Here is a 19,300-nt window from a genome sequence, read left to right as displayed (position 1 = left end):
TTCCCACTGGGCGCTGTTGTTAATAATTCTGTGTGTTAAACAGTTTTGCAGTGTGACATCTGTCTGCTTGTGAGTCACACTGGTGCTCAGAGTCTGGCTTTGGAGCACTCCAGGGTTCAGCCTTTGATTGGGAAACATTGAATTCCCTCTAGAAGAGAAATCCTGTGCCCCCTGGCAGTCACCCCCATTACCCTTTGGTCTACCCTTGCTAGGGACACTTGGCTCTCCCTCCTATAGCACAAGAGCCTCTTACGGAATGTGGCCCCCAGCATTCGGCTCACTTCTCCCTGTGCCTGTTTTAGGGACACCCGTGTTAATGTGGTAGGTGGGCCACATCGTGCAGACCTTCTTCAGCTGGTAGCGCTTGTGTTGTCACTTGCTGCCAGTGATGAGTGAGACTGCCTTTGAATTTGCATTTGCAGGTTTGTTTCTCTGGGGCATCTCTGTCCCTAGGCATGGAACAGTTGAAGTGTACTGTTTCTTTCTACAAATTCCAAACATTTTCCAGAAATTTCCCCTTCTCAGTCCCTTTAGAAGGACCCATGACGCTGGGCAATGGTGATGCACGCCTTTAACCTCAGCACTCAGAAGGGAGAGGCAGGTGGATCTCTGAGTTTGAGGCCAACCTGGTCTACAGAGTGAGTTCCAGGGCAGCAAGGGCTACACAGAGAAACCCTGTCTGTCTCTGAATAGATAGGAAGGACTCATGATTCTGAGCTGCCCTTGCCTTGTATTAGCTGACTTTGTCCTTATTGTTTTGAGACAGGACAGGGTCTTGTGCTATGTATCCCAGGCTGGCATCAAACTCAAGATCCTCCCACCTCAGCCTCTTGGATATATGGGTCACAGATGTGTGTTACCATATCTAACCAGCTGATGTTTTGGCTGGCGTCCTCCCAGGGAACATTGTTATGACCTCTTTCTGTTAGTGAGATTTGTGGAGAACTTTGTCAGGTGCCTTGAATCTCACCTGAGGCCGTTTTCAGATGTTGCTGAGGAAGTCAACTTTAAATGAGAGTCAGGGTGTGCCACACCCCAGCCCCCTGCTGATTGGAGCCCCTGCTGGTGTGGGTGGGAGGACTTGTTCCCAGGGTGTGAACATCCCCTCTTCCTCCAGGACTCACCAGCCACGTGCCCTTCTTCTGTGCAGGTGTCACGATGAAGCTCATGGATGAAGTGGCCGGGATTGTGGCTGCACGCCACTGCAAGACCAACATCGTCACAGCTTCCGTGGATGCCATCAATTTCCACGACAAAATCCGGAAAGGTAAGCGAGGTCTCTGGGTCCCTGGTGCCATCTCGCTTTGTGCTCACACCTGGTGTCTGCCTGTGTGCACAAGGGGCAGGAAGACAAAACTCTGCTTTGTCCTTTCCACTCATCCGTGAGGCTGCTATTTATTGATCTGACTTCACTTGGAAACTCTGGGATGAGGAGGCTTTTGTCCCTGATGCCCAGCATTAATTCATCCTCTTAAGACAGACTGAGCCTCGCGATGCCCTCGTTAGAACAGCCGCCACTACACCTTGTCGGTTTCTTCTTGTGGAATAAGAGGTGACCCATGGCAGGGTGGACAGTGATGGCAGGACAGGGCTGAGGTGCCTCAGGCGCTCCCTCCATGGCTATCCCTGCTCATCTTGCTTGAGGGCTGCTCAGGAGTTCACATGGAAATCTAATTGTGTGTCTGTAGCTTGTGGAGCAAGCTCATCAGTGCCTCAGCCCTGGGAGTTGCACGGGGAGGGTGAGTCCAAAGCTGAGCCTTGGCCCTGGGATGCTGCACTTGAGAGCAGCTCACGGGATCGTGGATAAGGCCAGGCCCCCACATGGCTGATTGCAGACTAGGAGCCATGCAGTTTAAGCCACTTCACTGCTTGTACTCGTGGTGCTGAGGCCAGAGCCTTGTGGGCCTGGGTGCTTCCCAGCACCTGGTAAGGGCTGCTGCATGGTCAATGGGAGCACTCCGAGATAGAGCAAGTGTAGGACTCCCCCCATTGCCCTACCCTGCTGTGGACACAGGCTATCTAGTAAGGATAGCCAGCTGTGACATGGCTCCTGCTGCTTCCAAGAATCTGTCTTGATTGACAGGTATTTGCCAGAAACACAGACAATAGTATCGCTTTAACAGTTGCCCGCGACAGGTGGGTCTTGTCTACTTCAGCTTGTTTCTTGGGGCCTTGTGTGTCAGAAGCCTTGAGTGCTGTGCTCCTTGTAGCTTATTCCATGAGCCTTTCCGGAGGGGAGAGTACTGAGTGTCAGATTTCATGCTTTCCCTTTCCTAGAGTTCCTGCCTGGTGACATGGCTGCTCTGCACTCTATTGTTAAGTATAACCCAAAACCACCATGGAGAGCAGGCTCGTGTACCACAGAACTGGTCTTACTCTACCATCCTATAGTGACCCCAGAACACTGAGAAAAGTGTCCTACGTAGCAGCTTTTCTTCCATGTCCACCCAGCAATAGATGCACTAATAAATCCTTGAGTCAGAGAGCCCTTAAAGGGACTCCACTCTGTTCTCGGAATGAAGCCACCAGGGAAACCACTTCTTTACCGTTAACCCCCTGCATGGCCAGGAGCTTGGAAGGGGCTTTTCAAGAGGCAGTGTTCTAAGATGAGAGTCTGACAGCTTGTCTAGGGTCATTTCTGCCACCAGAGGATGTGGGGCTTTGAGGACAGAGACTGACTTCTAAAGGTGCATTTATCTGCAGCAGTTGGAAGTAAAAGGGTCTTCACTTTCTAAGGTCCCTGATTTACAGTCTGATACCCTGTTCTGCACTGGCTTTCTCAAAGGGTCAAGGAGGGAAGAGGGCTGTTGCACAGAACCTCCTTGTCTGGTCTTTGTAGCTAAAAAGATGTTGTGGTGCACATCTTTAATCCCAGCACCTGGGGGTCCAAGGCCAGCATAATCTCCATAGTGAGTTCCCAGCCACCCAGGGTTACATAGTGAGACCCTATCTTTAATTTTAAAAAAAAATCTCTAGGGCTGGAGAGATGGCTCAGAGGTTAAGAGCATTGCCTGTTCTTCCAAAGGTCCTGAGTTCAATTCCCAGCAACCACATGGTGGCTCACAACCATCTGTAATGAGGTCTGGTGCCCTCTTCTGGCCAGCAGGCATACACACAGACAGAATATTGTATACATAATAAATAAATATTTTAAAAAAAATCTCTGATATGTGGCCCCTTCCCCAGAGCCCCTGGTCACCAGAGCCCCTGTAAAGCCCATACTACTATGTGTACTATGGTCCTTTAGTGCCTTACTACATGTGCTGTGTATGGTACTACTCCTGTAGATACCACCTGCACTATGGGACCAGTCAGGCAAGGGGCTGGAGATTGAAACACACAGAGACAGAGATGTGGGTCATCCTTGAATTCCCCAAGAATGCCCCCTTTATTGTGTTACAGTGTAGCTTATATAGGGATCCTTAACTGATAGCCACGCCCCAGCCAAACCCACCAGAAACCACTCCCTGCCATCAGGAACTCCTGAGGGTCTCTTGCTCAGAGCAGCTGCAAACACAGGAAAACAGGTTGTTCACAGGAAATTCATGGTCTGGGGGTCCACAGCCCCCAACAAGCCCCCTCCCTCAGTGACTGCCACAGCTTGGTCTTTGCCCTTGTACCGTTAGAGCCTTTTGTCCTAGCGACTTCTGAGAGAGACGTTGGCTCCTCCCAGCGAGCAGCAGATGATGGCTGTTTGCTGAAATGACATCGTGCGTGGGATTTGAAGGAACTGAGGCAGTGATGAAACAGCAGTTATGGAGTCTGGCCTACTTCTGTACCAGTATCCTTGAGCTTTTGTTTCCACTGAGAGGTCCCATGTATTGTCCTTTTACACAGGAGCCATCCTGGAGTGTGTCCAGGGAGGAGGGTCCCTCTTCAGGTGGCACAGGCTGCATCTTTATCACATGTGGTTGTGACATTCCATCTTGGGTTCCTCAGTAGAGAGGCCAGTGAGTTCTGTTCTTCACTGGAGGCTCAGGATTGGCAAGTCCCTTCTGCCTCTGGGTTTGTGATGGTACAGTTCACGCGTGTCAGCAGCTATGTGGAGAGAGGAGCTGACAGGCCTGTTCTGATAAACCTGCTGAGGTCACCTTAAGCCTCCAAGGCGCTGGCGCTTCTTGAGCCACCTTCCCTGTGCCTTTCCTTTGTCTCACTCCTCAGCTCTAGCAGGGAGGAGGTCACAGGGGACAGTTTCCACCTCCTCAGAAGAGGTGTGACATGCATCAGTATGTACGGGATAGGGCAGCATCTACAGAGCCCTGGGAACCTTGCCTGCAAGATGGGTCTGGCACACGTGGACTCTGAAGAAGTGTCAGCCCCCTGGGGCTGCAGTGTCTGATGCTCACAAACTGGGATGTTTAAAATGACAGGAACAAATTTTCTGCTGATCTTGAAAGCTAACATCTGAGTCTAGGAGGTTCTCAGAGCTGCATACCCTATGAGAACCTATACTGCCTCCTCTGGTTCTCTGTGTCCTTGACCACAGGCCATTTTGGGGGTATGTCTCTCAGAAGATTTTTTTCTGTCAACTGTAGCGTGGCTAATAAAAATGCTAAGACTGATTTGGGGGTTCAACCTGAATATCTGAAAAGCAAAGCAGTCAGCCACTAGCTCTTATCTCTACCTCAGTGCAAAATGGTGATCCTGCGTTCAGGAGTCTCAGAATGAAACTGTGTCTGAGAGCTGTGTCCTCCCATTTTATAATTCTCTCTAGGGCTGGCATTAAAGGCATGCACCGCCCAGTTTCTATGGCAACTAGTGTGGCTACTGGGATTAAAGGTGTGTGTTACCACTGCCTCGTCTATAAGACTGACCAGAACGGCTGTTTTACTCTCTGGTCTTCATGCAAGCTTTATTAATTAAAATGCAATGAAATAACACTACAGCCAACCAATAGGATGTCCATCAAAAAGCTTTAGTGACAGCGTTCTATGGTTGGAAGAGAAGGTGTGAATTCTAGCCCAGCGGGATATGTGCTAAGGTACAGTTAGCTGCCCCGGGTTTGCACACATAGGCTGTTTCAGGGCCAGGCCTTCCATATGGCGACTCAGGCTACGGTTCCCCTGCTCCTGCAGAACAGCCAACTTGCCGTTTACAAATTTGGTTCTCCGAGGCTAACTCTTCACTTGTTCTGAGAATAGAGAGGACATGTACCATCCCCTGCTTGTGGCTCTCAGCTTCCACAGCCCCCTGCAACTCCCTGCATTCAGGCTGCTCAGCCTGGCATCCTGGCACACCGAGGACAGCTGTCACCTGTGCACACTGAAGGTGTAGATTGAGTTAAACTCTCCAGCGACTTCATCCATATACTAGATGCGTGTCCAGCCCTGTATCTCTGATCCCTCCCGTGTCACTTAATCCCTTGTCCAGTAAGAAATGGGGAGGACAGAGATCCAGCTTCTTAAGTGCTGCTGGCCCAGCAAGAGCATCTCAGGCTCTTCATGCCAGTACCGTGGATGCTGGGGGCAATGGGAGCCTGAGCTGTGTGACCAGGTCGAGTTTGATGAGGATCCTGGACAGCACACAGCACAGGGAACCTGATGTGGACAGAGTGCTATCACTCGGTCAAACAAGAAACCTCAACTTCATGAGTGTGATGTATCCCATGGGGTACTGTTTCCATTTTCCTCCTCAGCTGAGACATTAAATCCAACCAGGTTCCTTGAAGAGATGGTTTTCGGAAGTGCGGTTTTCTTGCAGATCCCCAGTCTTCAGACTAGGAAGACTAGACACAAGAGGCTGCAGTGTCGTGACAGCATCAGTGCCCCGCTCTGCACTGGAGACCGCTCTGTGACGGGGCCCTCTGCTGCACAAAACACAGATCTCTTTGTAAAACTGGGAGGGCTTGACAGGTCTCAGGCTTGGTAACAGCTAATTTTTTTTTAATTAGGTTGTTTTCGGTTTCAAATCCCTTGCATACTATTGTAGTCTGGCTGCACTGCCTGGGAAGTGATGTCGTCTTCAGGGGAGTCAGCTAGGGCAGCTGCCAGTCTTGGGTGTGCGCTCCAGGTGGGCTGTCTGTGACTTCAGAGCAGGCGGTTCACAGCCCAACCCACTTGCTACGTTTGCCTTGGATATTGCTGACACCACGGTCAGGCCTGTGCCGAGTGCCCTCCCGTTAGCCCTCTGCAGCCTGTCTGCTCGGTGTTCCAGTCTTTAGCTTGAGAGGCTAAGGAAGCTGCCCATAGCCCAGGGCACAGTGAGGCATCCGGGGCACACAGCAGCTCCAGGGTGAGTATGTGTGTGCTACATATGACCTTTATAGGTCAAATGCCCTGTCATCGGCCTTTGTTCACTGTGGATGTGGCCCAACTTCCCTCGCTGCTCACATTTGAGTAGGAACGTCTCTCCTCTGAGGCAGCGTGCAGAGTGTTAGTCTAAGAGGCTCTGCTCCGTTCCGCCCTCATTAGCCTTCATCAGGGTCCTTTTCCTGTTGAGTTTGGGGAGCACCAGGTGGACAGTTGAGTCTGCTTCCTGCAACAGCTCCCTGCATTCCTTTCTATTAGCTTTGGTTAAAAACAAAACAAAACTACAAAAAAACCTTTTTAGTCTTTTTTAATATGTATATGTATTTTACCTGCACATGTGTATGTGATCATGTGTGTTCCTGGTGTTTGTGGACTAGAACTGGAGTTTGAATGGTTGTAAGCTCCCATGAGGGTATTGGGAATTGAATGTAGGTTCCCAGCAAGAGCAACAAGTACTCTAAGCTACTAGACCATCTCTTTAGCCCCTTAGCTTTGTTTTTAACTACTGTGCTGCCCACAGAATAGTCCCAGTCCACGCATGACTATTGAGAGTAAATTAAAATGACAATTAAAGCTGGGCATACTGGGGTGTGCTTATAGTCCCAGTGTAGCCTGGCCAACACAGTGAGGCCATTCTGGGAAGGCAGAAAGATCGCAAGTCCTAGGTAGCCTGGGCAGTGTTGTGAAACCTCTAAAGAAGAAAGACCAGAAGGGGGGACAGAAGGAAAGAAAGAGAAGGGGCAAAGAGAGAGAAGGGATGAAGAGTGCCGATCCCCGTTGTCCCGGCCGCCTTCTGATGTGCAGAGCCCTGTGCGGCTGCAGTACAGGCAGTAAGCCGTTTCATTGTGTCGCACGTATGTCCAGACACCTGCAACTTTGAATGTGGGTGGCCCAGGTGCTGTGTGCTGGTATTGGCCGTGGTGCTTGCTTACCCACGAGGCCACCGCCCTAGGCAGAGAGAGGGACAGAGCTGCAGGAGCTGTTGGCATTGGGGCTGGCCTGCTCCTCCACCGGCTCTGAACATGTATCCGTGGATGCGCCAGGTTTCATCTTCCCACTGCCTGGGTGCTGAGGTCTCTTTGCTAACAAGCATGTTTGTAACCAGGAGGGTCACTGTGAGCCTGGACTCCCTGTTCTTTATTCACTTCATCTCTGTGCGCCTGGAATTCTGGGTGCCTGTGGAATGGCTGCCCTGCTTCCTCCTGGGGAGGAGATTGTAGGGCAGCCAGCCATTCAGAGGACGGAAGTGGGAGGATGCATCGCCTGGCAGTGTTTTGGTGGAGGCCTGTGCCGTGCTTCTAAGCCACACAGTCCAGGCCTGTCCAGGGCCTCTGGATGCTCTGTGCCTCCCCGTCACTGGGGCTGAGGATTTTCAACATGGGGTTTCAGTTTGATCCTGTTCTCTCAGTGACCCGGTCAGGTGCCAGCTCCATAGCGGATTCCTGTGTCTGTGGGGTTCCCCCGAGGCGTATGTGTGACATGGTGATGTGGCTCTCTTGGGAGTGAAAATGCCTAGTCTTGGGGTGTTGCATGGCACCCCTGGCTCTCCAGACCCTTCCTCTGCTGGTCCTCTGGCCCAGTACTCGGAACCAGTCACTTTTTCTTTAGACTTGGAGACAGGAGCTGTGGACTTCCAACTCGGATGCTAAACCCTGAGCAGCCAGGGTTTCGCTGTGAGCCATGGTAGGAAATGTTTCCTGGTTGACAATAGGACACATTTCTGCTTATCCTCTGCAGCTCACAGTGTTTGGAGAGCCTAGAATTTACTTTTCGTAGCAGTGTGTGCCATGTGCCCTTCACACAGTGGCCCCCATGAGCCTTAGACTTTGGGGAAATCTTGCCGACTTCCTCTTTCCCATGTCTAGCCTCACAGCCCAGCTCTCAGTGAGCATTTAGGAGAGAACAGAAGCATTGTAAGACATGTGGTGACTAGTCTAAGCTGCTAGACCCTGAGCGGGTGACAGTCTCAGGGTGTGGCACAGGTGTGTCACCTGTCAGATGCTTGCATGTGACTGAGCACTCCAGCTCTTACCAGGCCACCTGCCGCTGACCTCCTGGCTCCTTCCTTCCCTCCCAGAAATGGCCATGTCCTGCACTGAAGCTCCTTGTGTAAGTATGAAGTTGAATGTGGAGTGGAGCTTTCTGATCTTCTGAACAGAAAGCCCTGCTGCCTCCTCTCTCTCTCTCTCTCTCTCTCTCTCTGTCTTGGTGTGTCCTGCAGGACCTGTTTTGAAACTAGGATGTTAGATATGTGTCGTAGGGCCCTACAGCCAGCACTGGTCCCTAGATATGTGTCGTAGGGCCCTACAGCCAGCACTGGTCCCTGCTGAGTAGTCCTGTGACCCACATGGCCTGGCCCAGGAGAAGACTGTGCTGGAGGTGGGAGGAGGATTCTGGTCGGTCAGAAATGGCAGCAACCAAAGCCCTCACAGGCCAGCACACCTGTGTCCAAACCCGTCACAATGGGAATGATGACCCTTGGCAAGCACTAGACTAGGCGCTGGGTCTACTGCCTTTCCTTTCACAGGTCCCCGAAGGGCAAGTTCCCTTGTGCTCATTTGTGAGAGCAGAACTGAGCTCCCTGAGACCAGGGTTGAGAGGGGCAAGGCCTTGCAGTGGAGGGGTCTGTGTGGAAGGGTGGGTGGTAGCAGGGGAGAGGCATCAAGCCCAGAAGCAGAAACCATGCTGACACGCCATGTGCCAAGGTTGTAGTAGTATGTGTTGGCTTAGAGTTGAGGGGGTCACGCAGGCATTTACAGAGACCCAGACTGTGGACTAAGGTCATGGCCACTCGACACCATGCTGGTGTTGAGAAGAGGTGAACCTGGGCACAATTCTGACATGATGTCAGAGGATGAAACTTCAGCAGACCTGACAGATAGTCACATGACTCCACCCAAAACTTGATGCCATGACTTGTGTTAATCCAGCATAAAGATTGTAAGCCTCTCGGGCATTCTCTCTGGTACTCAACATCACAGGGGGGCAGCTGTGTGGCCCTAGAGGACAGGGGAGGTGGCAGGTGTGACCTTCACTGGAGGCAGGACTGAGCAAGCCCACCCACAGCCTGGCTGACAGCCTGCTCCTCCTGGCCCTGTGTCAGTGGGGCTGGACCCAGTGGCTGCCAGAACTGCTGGGGCAGCAGGGAACGTGTATGCTCAGGAGACAGACGACTCACATCGACTAATAATGGCACACACTAATAGTTCGTTGTCATAATGTCCTTGTAGTTGCTGCTGCCTGTGTTGCCTAACCCAGTCTCTTAACTGTTCTCAGTGACGTGGGTTTCCCGCTGACCTGCCCCTGCCTACCTGGTGCCCTCGTGGGTAGAGCCCAAGCTGGCATCCACTAATGCAGTGGCTCCGTGTACTCTACAGGCTGCGTCATCACCATCTCTGGACGCATGACCTTCACGAGCAATAAGTCCATGGAGATTGAGGTCCTGGTGGATGCTGACCCTGTGGTGGACAACTCACAGAAGCGGTACCGGGCCGCCAGTGCCTTCTTCACCTACGTGTCCCTGAACCAGGAGGGCAAGCCACTGCCTGTACCTCAGCTTGTGGTGAGTGTACCATCCTGTCCTAAACAGGGCAGCACTTAAGCCTGTGATCATGGACTGTGCCCAGGTTTAGTGAAGTCTCGAGAAGGGGTACCTTGTAGGATGCAGGCTGTAAGATGGGCAGATGGGTCAGACCTTTCTGAGCTCGTCACCATGGCTGGCACAGTGCCTATGTCCTCTAGCTCATCAGGAGGCCTGGGAGAACTTAGGGGTGTGCCCTCCCAACGTGACTTTTGTGTCAGCTGATGAAAAGCAAGCTTCAGTTCTGTGCTACTAGGGGCTCGTGCAGATGAGAAGGGTGGCCCACTGATCAACTGTGATCTTAGACATGTGCCTTCTGCGTGCCTCAGTTTCTCAGATGGACACAAAATGAGGCAGCTCCAGTTCTGGGCGGGCAGTCTGCATCTTGACAGGGCTCCATCTGATAAGCCTGCCGAGTCTGGTAGTAGAGAAGGCTGGTGCTACTGTGGGTGTGGTCACAGCACCCACTGATGGGGGGGGGGGTGAGACAGTTGGTGAGGGCAAAGGGAAAGATTCTAGAGACAGATTCCCTGAGCTTAGCTGTGCCTAGGAAGCAGCCACACAAGCACAAGTCCTAGGCCTCAGCACACACATGTGTACTGCACACAGCTACATGAGTGATTGTGCTGCCCCTCTTGCTCCTGCCGGTCCCCTACACACACATACCGTTGCCAACCATCTTCAAGCTCGTGTCTATTTTTAGCTCCCTCCCCAGGGCCCTGCTGACACGGAATGCAGCCTCTCCTTGTTTGCTTCTGTGGAGGTGTTTCCTGGTGTGGGGAGAGCTTCTCCACCAGGGTCCCTGCAGCTGCTGCCATGTCCAGGCCAACTGTTAGCACAGCATATCCCACACCTTCAGCCGCCCATCCTCCCTGGGGCAGTGCCCTCTGACCTTGGGGTAGGAATGAGCCACAGACTTCTGACTAGGACTGAGGATAGTAGCCAATGGGAAGGCATTGTAGGAGAGCTGCCTCCAATGGTTTAGGACCTGTGACTCTCTGGGGCCCCTAGGACCTATTTGGTGTGATTTTTCCCCCTTTTTGGCTGAGGTAAAGGTAGTGCTTTGAGGAAGGTAAGGATCATATAGAGTTGGTGTTGGACCGAGGATACCTCTGGCCCTTTGTGTGGACTGTACTTGCCGCAGTTAGAACGCCACATCCTAGACACCCCCCTCCAAAAGAAGATGTACTCTGTAAGCCAGAGAGTGGCCAGCCTGGGTCTGAGGAGGTAGGGGGTTCTCAGAAAATCTGGATCCAACTCCAGAGCTGCTGCTCATCACAGAATGCCCCAGGCCATGCTGCTGCCTCCCGTGCCTGCTAGTGTGCACCTAACGAATGCACTCGGGCAGGCAGGACCAGACCCTGCCTTCGTCAGCAGCCCTCAGCTCATGAGAACATGTGTTGTAGGTTAAAGTGGGGGCAGTGAAGAAACGGGGTCGTGGCCAACTTTCTTCTTCCAAACCGAAGCTTGCTTATTGCCAGAGGAGCTCAATTAAGGGCCAGTAAAATGTGCGCTTTTGTATCTTCTCAGCTGTAGCGGGCCTCACCTGGGGCAGTGAGCTAGGTTTGCCAAAGACTTCCCATGAGCCGTGACTTCCCACCGCTGGACAGAATACCCGAGGAAAACAGTTGCTCCTTTTGGCTTCTGTTTTTTAGGGGCTTATGGTTTCAGATGGTGCAGTCCATGGTGCCTTGGCTCCATCACTGCAGGCCCCAGGAAGGGGAGCATTGTGCACAGGGGAGAGCATGATAGAGCAGACCTCTATCTTAGGCAGTTAGAGAGTGAGCAGGGGAGAACTACACAGGGCTCTGCAAAGGGCACACCCTGTGCCCGTGTCCTCTGAGTAAGCCTCCTTTCTTTTGTGTGTGTGTTTTATTGTTTTTGTTTGTTTTTTCAAGACAGGGTTTCTCTGTAGCTTTGGAGCCTGTCCTGTAACTCACAGGCTGGCCTCGAACTGTCTCCCAAGTGCTGGGATTAAAAACATGGGCCCCCACTGCCCGGCAAGCCTACATTTCAAAGATGCCACAGCTAGAAACCACGTGTTCCCTATGTGATGGTCTAAAGAGCTGTCCTCAGCAGGGATGCTGCCTGCTTAGAAGGAGGTGACCACTGAGGCACGCATGGTGCCACAGCCATTCCTTGCCTCTCAGAAAGGTGAACATAGAGGGGTCTGAGAAGCGAAAGGGGCAGGCAGTTGGGGTCCTTGGTGCTGGCCATGATCATGGAGTCTTCACCAAGCTCCCCACACTCTTCGTGTGTGGCATGTCTGGAGTGAGGAGACAGCAGATGGCCTTCTCGTCCTGAGAGGAAGACCTTGAGGCAGGGTAGAACAGGGACTCTCCAGTCTTCGCAGCTGTCAGGCCAGAGGAGGGCGGCTCACTGCTTCCAGACCGCATTGTACCTCCTTGGAATCAGACCTGCTGGTTTGGCCTTGGGAGTGTTGGCCTCAGTTCAGGTTCTGGGACAGGTGTCCGCAGTGGGGCTGCAGCCAGAGCCTGCAATGTGACCAAGAACCTGTTAGCTCTCACACATGTGCTCCGCCTCGCCTGCCGCTCACAGGGAACTCTGTGTCGGCCCCAGGTGATTTCAGAGCCACCTTGGCATTTGGTACACAGTGCCACACCTTTCCCAGGTAGCCACACCACCACCTGGCACTGGTTTGAGTAGTGTTTAATCCCGGGCCTCTGATTTCCCACAGAGGCTGAAACCCAGTTTCTCTCTAGCCTCTCTCTCCTGGGCTCAGCACAGACCCCAGGATATTCCAGAGTGCACCCACTTCCTGCCCTTGGCACTCATTCTGCTGCTTTACCTCCAACCTCAGTGGACACATCTGCACAGTGGGTACAGAGCCACCCAGTCTACTTCAGCTAGCCAGGAGGTGTGACTTGACGAAGGGACTGTCAGCCTTCTGCCCCAGCCTTGGTAGCTGAAATGCTGCCTTTGGAACTGTCTGCAGTATGGTGTCAAAGCTGTGTCTTGGTGATGTGCTGTGGGGTTGTGGGTAGAAGGAGACCTTGGCTGCTGGCTGCCCTTTCCATCTTAGCGCCTTTGTACCTGACTGGAGTCATTAGCAGCCGTACTGCTGCTCCTTGAGGTCCCTCTGTATGGTTCAGTAACAACTCACTCAAACCCATCGAGCCATTATGCTAAGGAGGAGACAGGACATGAGTTTCTATGGCAGTCAGCTCCCTTCCCCACGGTCCCCAAGTCTGATCCCAGTCCCATAGCACAGAGGGGCCCGGGCAGAGGGAGGCTACAGCTCCTGGCCCAGCACTGCAGAAAGGACACACATCCTGCTTCCCTGGGATAGGGGACAGGGGCTCATGGACATCTCAGCCCACAGGTTTCTGCAGGTTCTTAGGGGCCATGTTCAAGCTGGAGAACTCTGGGTCCACACACAGGACCATCAAACACTTCTGTGGTTGGGACACTGCCATCTTGTCCCTTGGCTAGCCGAGGCTGTGCATCTGTTCCTTCACTTATCTATAGAGTGGTTCTCAGTGGCCTTGGGGCAGAGTCAGGAAGCACAGCAGTTTGGGCATCTTTTCCAGGAAGGCATGGGAACGGCCCAGCATCAGGAGCGAGGCAGGCCCCCACCGTGCCAGCTCTTGGGAATGAGTCACAGATGAGGACGTCCAGGATGTTCTCTGTCCAGTATCTCTCTGCCTCTGGGTTTGCAAGATGACTCTACTGATGAAAAAATGTCAGGACCTTAAAGCTGACTGTTGGGAACATAGAGGAACCTGTGAGCCCTGTAGTCCCTAAAGCCATGATGAGTATCGTGAGTATCGTACAGGCATTTGGCTCAGCTAAGAGGACATACCATTCTCCACAGGCCAGCCTCTGTCTCCATCCCAGCCTCTTCATCCCTTTGCCCTTCAAGCTTAGGTGTCTCTTGAGGACCCCTCAGGTCCAGGCTACCATACACAGTGTTGTTCTTTTGAAAAACTACAACTCCCAGACTCCTCCTGGACTATGGTTACCTGTGCGCGCACCTGTGCACAGGTATGGGATATCCTTCCCAGATACCCTTGCGCTCCCCGTTAAAAGGCAGGGCCACACGAGGCTCTCCCCCCTCGTTTTGCCTTTCCTCGTGTGTCCCGCACGTTCCTCTGCCCTTCTGTGTTTCCCTCCCCCATTAAAGTGGACCCACGTGGGAGCCGCTGTGTCATGTCTGTGTTTGTTCCGCCGTGTGTGTCTGTCCTGTGCCCCGTGTTCAAGAAGAACACCCCTGCCCTCTATTATTTTTTTTAAGAAGAACACACAGTGTGTGCTGACCTGTGCCTAGCTGTCTGCTGAGCTGCTCCTGTTCTTCCCCCGTAGGTCCACCAAGGGGGTCCACTCAGGCCAGTCCAATAGAGTACGCTGGAACAGAGACTTGTCACCTCCGGTCATGATGTACAAGAGCCACTGACCACAAATCAGTGTGACACATGGATGCCACCGTGTGATGGGATGAGCCTTACCAGCTCACTGGCCAGAAGGCAGGGGAAGGAGTGGGTCACAGCCCACTCACTCCTGTCTAAGAAAGGAAGTGTTAAGGGCAGGAGACAAGGTGAAGCCTGGGCCACTAAGACAGGTTTTATGGTGGCAGCTCTGGCCCCTTGTATATCCTGGATCAACAAAGCACACCACCATCAGCAGTAGAGCTGCGGTCCTGGGCAGTTTACCGGCCACACCCAGTCACTTCTGTGTTGTCAGTGCTGGCCCTGCCAAGCCTGCTGCAGTTGATTGGCGGTGCTGTGTCTGTTACAAAGCCATCAGTCTTGAATCTGAACATGAAGGCCACACACACCTGTGTAGATTAAGACTTCCTACCGGGTGGTAGTGGCAGGCGCCTTTAATCCCGCATTTGGGGAGGCAGAGGCATGCAGATCTCTGAGTTTGAGGCCAGCCTGATCTACAAAGTAATTTCCAGGACAGCCAGGGCTGTTACACAGAGAAACCCTGTCTCAAAACAAGCAAACAAAAACCCCAAAACCAAGCAAAAAGATTTCCTTGCTTTGATTCATCCTGCCGGTCCAGATCCAGTTTCTTGCCTCCACCAGGATGAGAAGGGCCTCCAGGATGAGCAGAGCCTGAGATGAGGACCCAGCTCTGGCGGGGCTGTCGTGCCAATAAACTGCCTTCTTATCTTTGCTGTTGTGGAGACAACTAACATGGGAGCTATGAACATAGCTGCAGAGACTAGCTTGCCTGTGCCATGGGAGAGACCTCACAGGGGCTGACTCCTCCCTTCTGCACAACTGATCCCCTGCTCCCAGCCTCCTGGTGGCCTTTATGCATGGAATTTCTCAGCTCTGTGGGAACAGTGGATTCCGTGTGAGCCCATCCCCGCAGATAAGAGATGCCCTGTAAGGGCACTGATAACTCTCCATGGGGAGACTTCTACAGGGGACGGGAGTGTGCTGGCCTGGCCTTGCTGTGCTCGGGTTCTCAGGCAGAACTGGACTGTGTTACTCTCTCCATCTTCTCACTGGGGAGACGGTGAGTCCTGTGCTGAGTCTCCCTGTCCAGCCCGATGGCTTCCACACATCGCGGTCCCCCAGCCACACTGATCAGATGCTTCCATTGATTCTGTGTCTGGTACCCCTCTTCCCTCCCAGAGGATCATGAGAGTGAGTGCACCGTGTGGCTTCCTAATTAAGGTTTGTGTCCCTCAGGCTAACAGGAAGGTGTTTTGTCACCTCTGGAAGCCTCTTTTGACCAGACACTTGTTAATTACAAAAAGGACAAGCTATTGATTATGTGGAGGGCAGGAGTCAGCCACTCGTCCTCTGTGCTCTGTTCCAAATGTGTTCTTGAGCAGAGAATGCAGAATGGAAAAACTTGGTTTGCAGCATGAGGCTCTGAAAGCCACAGGCTTCCCTCTGGTGGAAGCGGGCCCAGGAGATGGCACTTGGCAGGACGTATGGAGGAGGGAGGAAAAGATGCAGATTGAGGCCTGGAGCTGCCAGGCAGGGGGAAGGGCTTGGTACTCAGTGCCAGGCAGAGCCCTGAGCATCCAGAAGGCAGTGTACTTTTAACCTATGGCTGTGCAACATCACCCTTAGCTTGCAGTTCTCTGAGTGGGCAGGGGGCAAGCTGCCCTCAAGGCCCAGCTGACCTAGATGACCCCCAGGCCATCTGGCCCTCCTCCTGGGCCACTGCCTTGAGTTAGCAGTGGTTGCCTCCTTGAATACGCTCCAGCCCTAGGAGTGCATGTGGCCTCAGGAGGCAGGATGACTCCACAGATGCCCGTGCCTGTGACCACATGTGAGGGACACCTATGCTACGTCCCATAGGCCATACTTCAACTGCCCCTCAGAGTTCTTATTTCAGGTGAGGGAGCCTAGCAATAGTGCATGGGAGATTTCCCAACCAGATCCATGGACCCAGACCACGCCCTGTGTCACCTCTCCATCCTTCCCACTAGACAGGTCCTTCCATTCCGACAATTCCCTTTGTTTGCCTTTTGCCTTTGGCATGGCATGGGGAACCTGCTCGGGGCTGCAGGTGGATACTCTAGCAGCCAGGAGCTGCATGGCCCAGTGCTCGCTAGCTCCTTTTCTCTGTTGCCAGTCTTGAGTCTCCATGGAAGAGCTTTTGCCTTCCTCCCTCCTCCCTAACTCCATGAGAAACGGCACAGCCAGCACCGTATGTTTATTTACTTTGCCCATGGAGGGGGTCAGGCTGCAGGAAGTGGCAGCTGTGTCGTGGTGAGGGCTGTGCACAGGGAGCCATCTGTCTCCTGTCAGCTCCAGACCCAACAGGGCACGGCAGTTCTGTTAGTCACTGGGTAGGAAGCCCACCAGCCCCTCGGTGCTAGGGGCCTTGTTTTCATGTGAGGCAGGCAGCAGACTCTGTTGTCTCCTCAGGCTGGCCATGAAAGGTCCTTGGCTCTTGCCCTGCCCTGCCCTGCCCTGCTAGGCCCTCCAGGGGAAGGAGGCTTTGTTGTCTTGGGATGGCAGTGAGGCAGAATTGGACTCCTTGGCCTGCTTGGTTTCCCATCTCTGGGCACAGAATACTGAGTGCAAGCCACAATCCCTAGAGAGAAGAGCATGAAGCTGTCAGTTGGCACCTTCCTCACAGGCTCCTGCAAAGCCTTGGCCATGCCCTCCTGGCCGCCCTCCCACACACCCATCATCAGGCAGCATTCATCTTGGCTGAGGGCGAATCCTGGTGTCGAGGTCACTGCAGATATCAAACATCAGAGAACACCAGAGCCGCCTCAAGGCCCAGCGCCAGACCCCACTTTGCCCTCCGCCCTGAGCTGACCATTACAATTTCCCTTCTTGGGTCCTACCCTCGCGTCCTAGTGAGACAAGCATCCTGTGCCTTTGGCACATGCTGAAGCCTCTAAGGCCTGTTGGCTGCTGAGGCTGTGACAGAGAATGGCTCGGGCAGTCTCTGTCACAGCTGGACGTGGACACCTTGTCTATCCCTGACCCTGCATGGATGACACCCAGTATGATGTCTGCATACTGTTTTAGTTGGCAGTGATTCCCAAATGAAGCCCCCCTCCATCCCTCACAAACTTCATTGTCTAGAAGGAAGTTTTCTCACATCCTTGATGGGTGTAAGCGTCTGGATGTGAAAGTAAAGGTCTGACTTTCCCTGTGTGTTAGCGAGTGTAAGCGTAATGGCCCTGGGTCTGACGCTCTCTGTGTGTTGTGATGTCATGTTGCTCACTCTCTGGGATCTGGAGGGCCTGGTATTCAGTATCGTGGTAAACCTGGGCTCTGCTCCCATGCATGATTGATCCACTTACTGATCACTGGAGCCCATTGTATTGGCTATGGCTATGGGTGTTATGAGTTACCGTCCACCTCTGGACTCTAGGACCTAAGTGAGGAACCTTTGCCTTTATGGGCACCAGAGTCTTCCTGTAGTTAAAAGGGGAGGAGCCAGTTCAACTGGGAGGAACTTAAAATCTCGGAGAGCAGCTCCTTTCTCACAGGGACAGATGATCAGAGAGCCCCAAAGTCACAAGTTCCCAGCCTGCTAGAGCCCACAGGGAGAGGTAACTCAGAACACTCATAGCCGTAGCCAAAAAGCATAGACCAGGCAGCTCATAGCCAACGACACCGTGCCCCCGGGCTCTGGAGGCCAAAAGAAAAGAGCATGTGAGCAGGTGGATGAGCGGAAAGTGCGATTTTCATAGCGCTGGACAAACCAGTGTGGGGAAGCCTCAGTTTAGCTAAGTTAATAAGCAAATGATTTTACTTTGAGATTCCAGTGTTGGTGTACATGGCTTCCCGTGAGAGATCACTTAGCGTGTAGGTGCTTACACCATGTGCCCTGGCTGTCAGAAAAGCAGCACCTAGCTCAGGAGTTGCTCTGCACTTTTTATTTGGCACCCTGTGTCTTCTGGGAGGAGCATTCTCCTGTGTAGGGTAACCCTAACTAAACTTCTGTATGGCAGGGCATTGGTGGCGTACGCCTTTAATCCCAGCATTCGGAAGGCAGAGGCAGGTGAATCTCTCTGAATTCAAGGCCAGCCTGGTCTATAAAAGGAGTTCCGGGACAGCCAGGGCTACATTCCGTGTGTGCAAACAATAACCGGAACCCCTGTGGAGAGCATGTCCGTGTCTTTAAAAACCTCGTGTCCCATTGACGCCCAGCTGGCACAGCCTGGACAGTTTACACCTGGTGACATTTAGAGGAAAGCTGGAGGAAGGGAATACTTGGTGACTTGACATTAAGTCCTCTGGCTGGTGGTTCTCCTTTGCCAATATACCGAAGGTCTATAAAGCACGTAGGCCTAAAAATAGCTGCCAGGACTTGGTGTCATCCCGGATGAAGGGCACCTGCCCCATTTCCTTGGCTTTCGGATACCCTCATAATGTCACAGTGAAATGCCATCCCAGCGGAATTATCACAGCTCATTAAGCCCAGCTCCTTGGCCAGGGCGGTGTCAGATGGAACTTTAGGCAAGACAGATGGGACCTCAAAAGTTACCACCCAATTGCTGCTGCCATGACATCTGCCCAGGGGTTCATAGTGAAACCAGGCTGCTCCTAAAGTGAAGTCCCAGTAGGCCAGTAGACACCAGTCAGAACCATCCCCCAGAAAAACCCAGCCTGCAGCTAAATCCCTCTGGTCGGGTGGTCCAGCCGCTGATGTTTTGCCCTTCTGCTTAAGTTGCTCAGCCCAAGGTGCCACTGCCTGAGGATCTCACAGTCCAGGGCAGGATGGTAGGAACCCCTCCCCCCTGGTGATACTGTTGCTCTTAATGTAAGGCAGAGGCCTTTCTAAGGCCACAGCCCACATGGTGCCCCTGCCTTCCCTTTGTGACAAAGGCTGAGCAGTTGTTCCCTGGAGTGGACAATTCTGCTTTCCTTCATGACTCAGAATTTCTAACCCAGCTGTTCCCTGGGATTGGGAACTCCACGTGCTATGGAAGGTGTGTAGGATACTAGTGCCTGCCACCTTGAAGCCCCTTGGCAGAGGTCCTTAGCACCCTCCAGGGACAGTGCAGACACCCCCCCCC

At 52.9% G+C, this 19,300-nt stretch overlaps 1 protein-coding gene across 1 annotated transcript in view; it reads left to right on the top strand.

Annotated features, from left to right (window-relative positions):
• The first annotated feature begins 1,142 nt into the window (after window positions 1-1,142).
• Window positions 1,143-19,300, top strand: part of Acot7 (acyl-CoA thioesterase 7) — an 18,961-nt gene continuing 803 nt past the window's right edge. Inside the window, exons 1-2 of the mRNA XM_013348623.2 lie at window positions 1,143-1,267; window positions 9,626-9,810. Of these exons, the coding sequence (XP_013204077.1) occupies window positions 1,159-1,267; window positions 9,626-9,810 (294 nt within the window). The 5' untranslated portion in view covers window positions 1,143-1,158. The remainder of the gene's footprint in view (window positions 1,268-9,625; window positions 9,811-19,300) is intronic.

The sequence above is a fragment of the Microtus ochrogaster genome, chromosome 10, assembly GCF_000317375.1.
Source record: "Microtus ochrogaster isolate Prairie Vole_2 chromosome 10, MicOch1.0, whole genome shotgun sequence".
Taxonomy (NCBI): domain Eukaryota; kingdom Metazoa; phylum Chordata; class Mammalia; order Rodentia; family Cricetidae; genus Microtus; species Microtus ochrogaster.
This window is presented reverse-complemented; position numbering and strand designations above follow the sequence as displayed.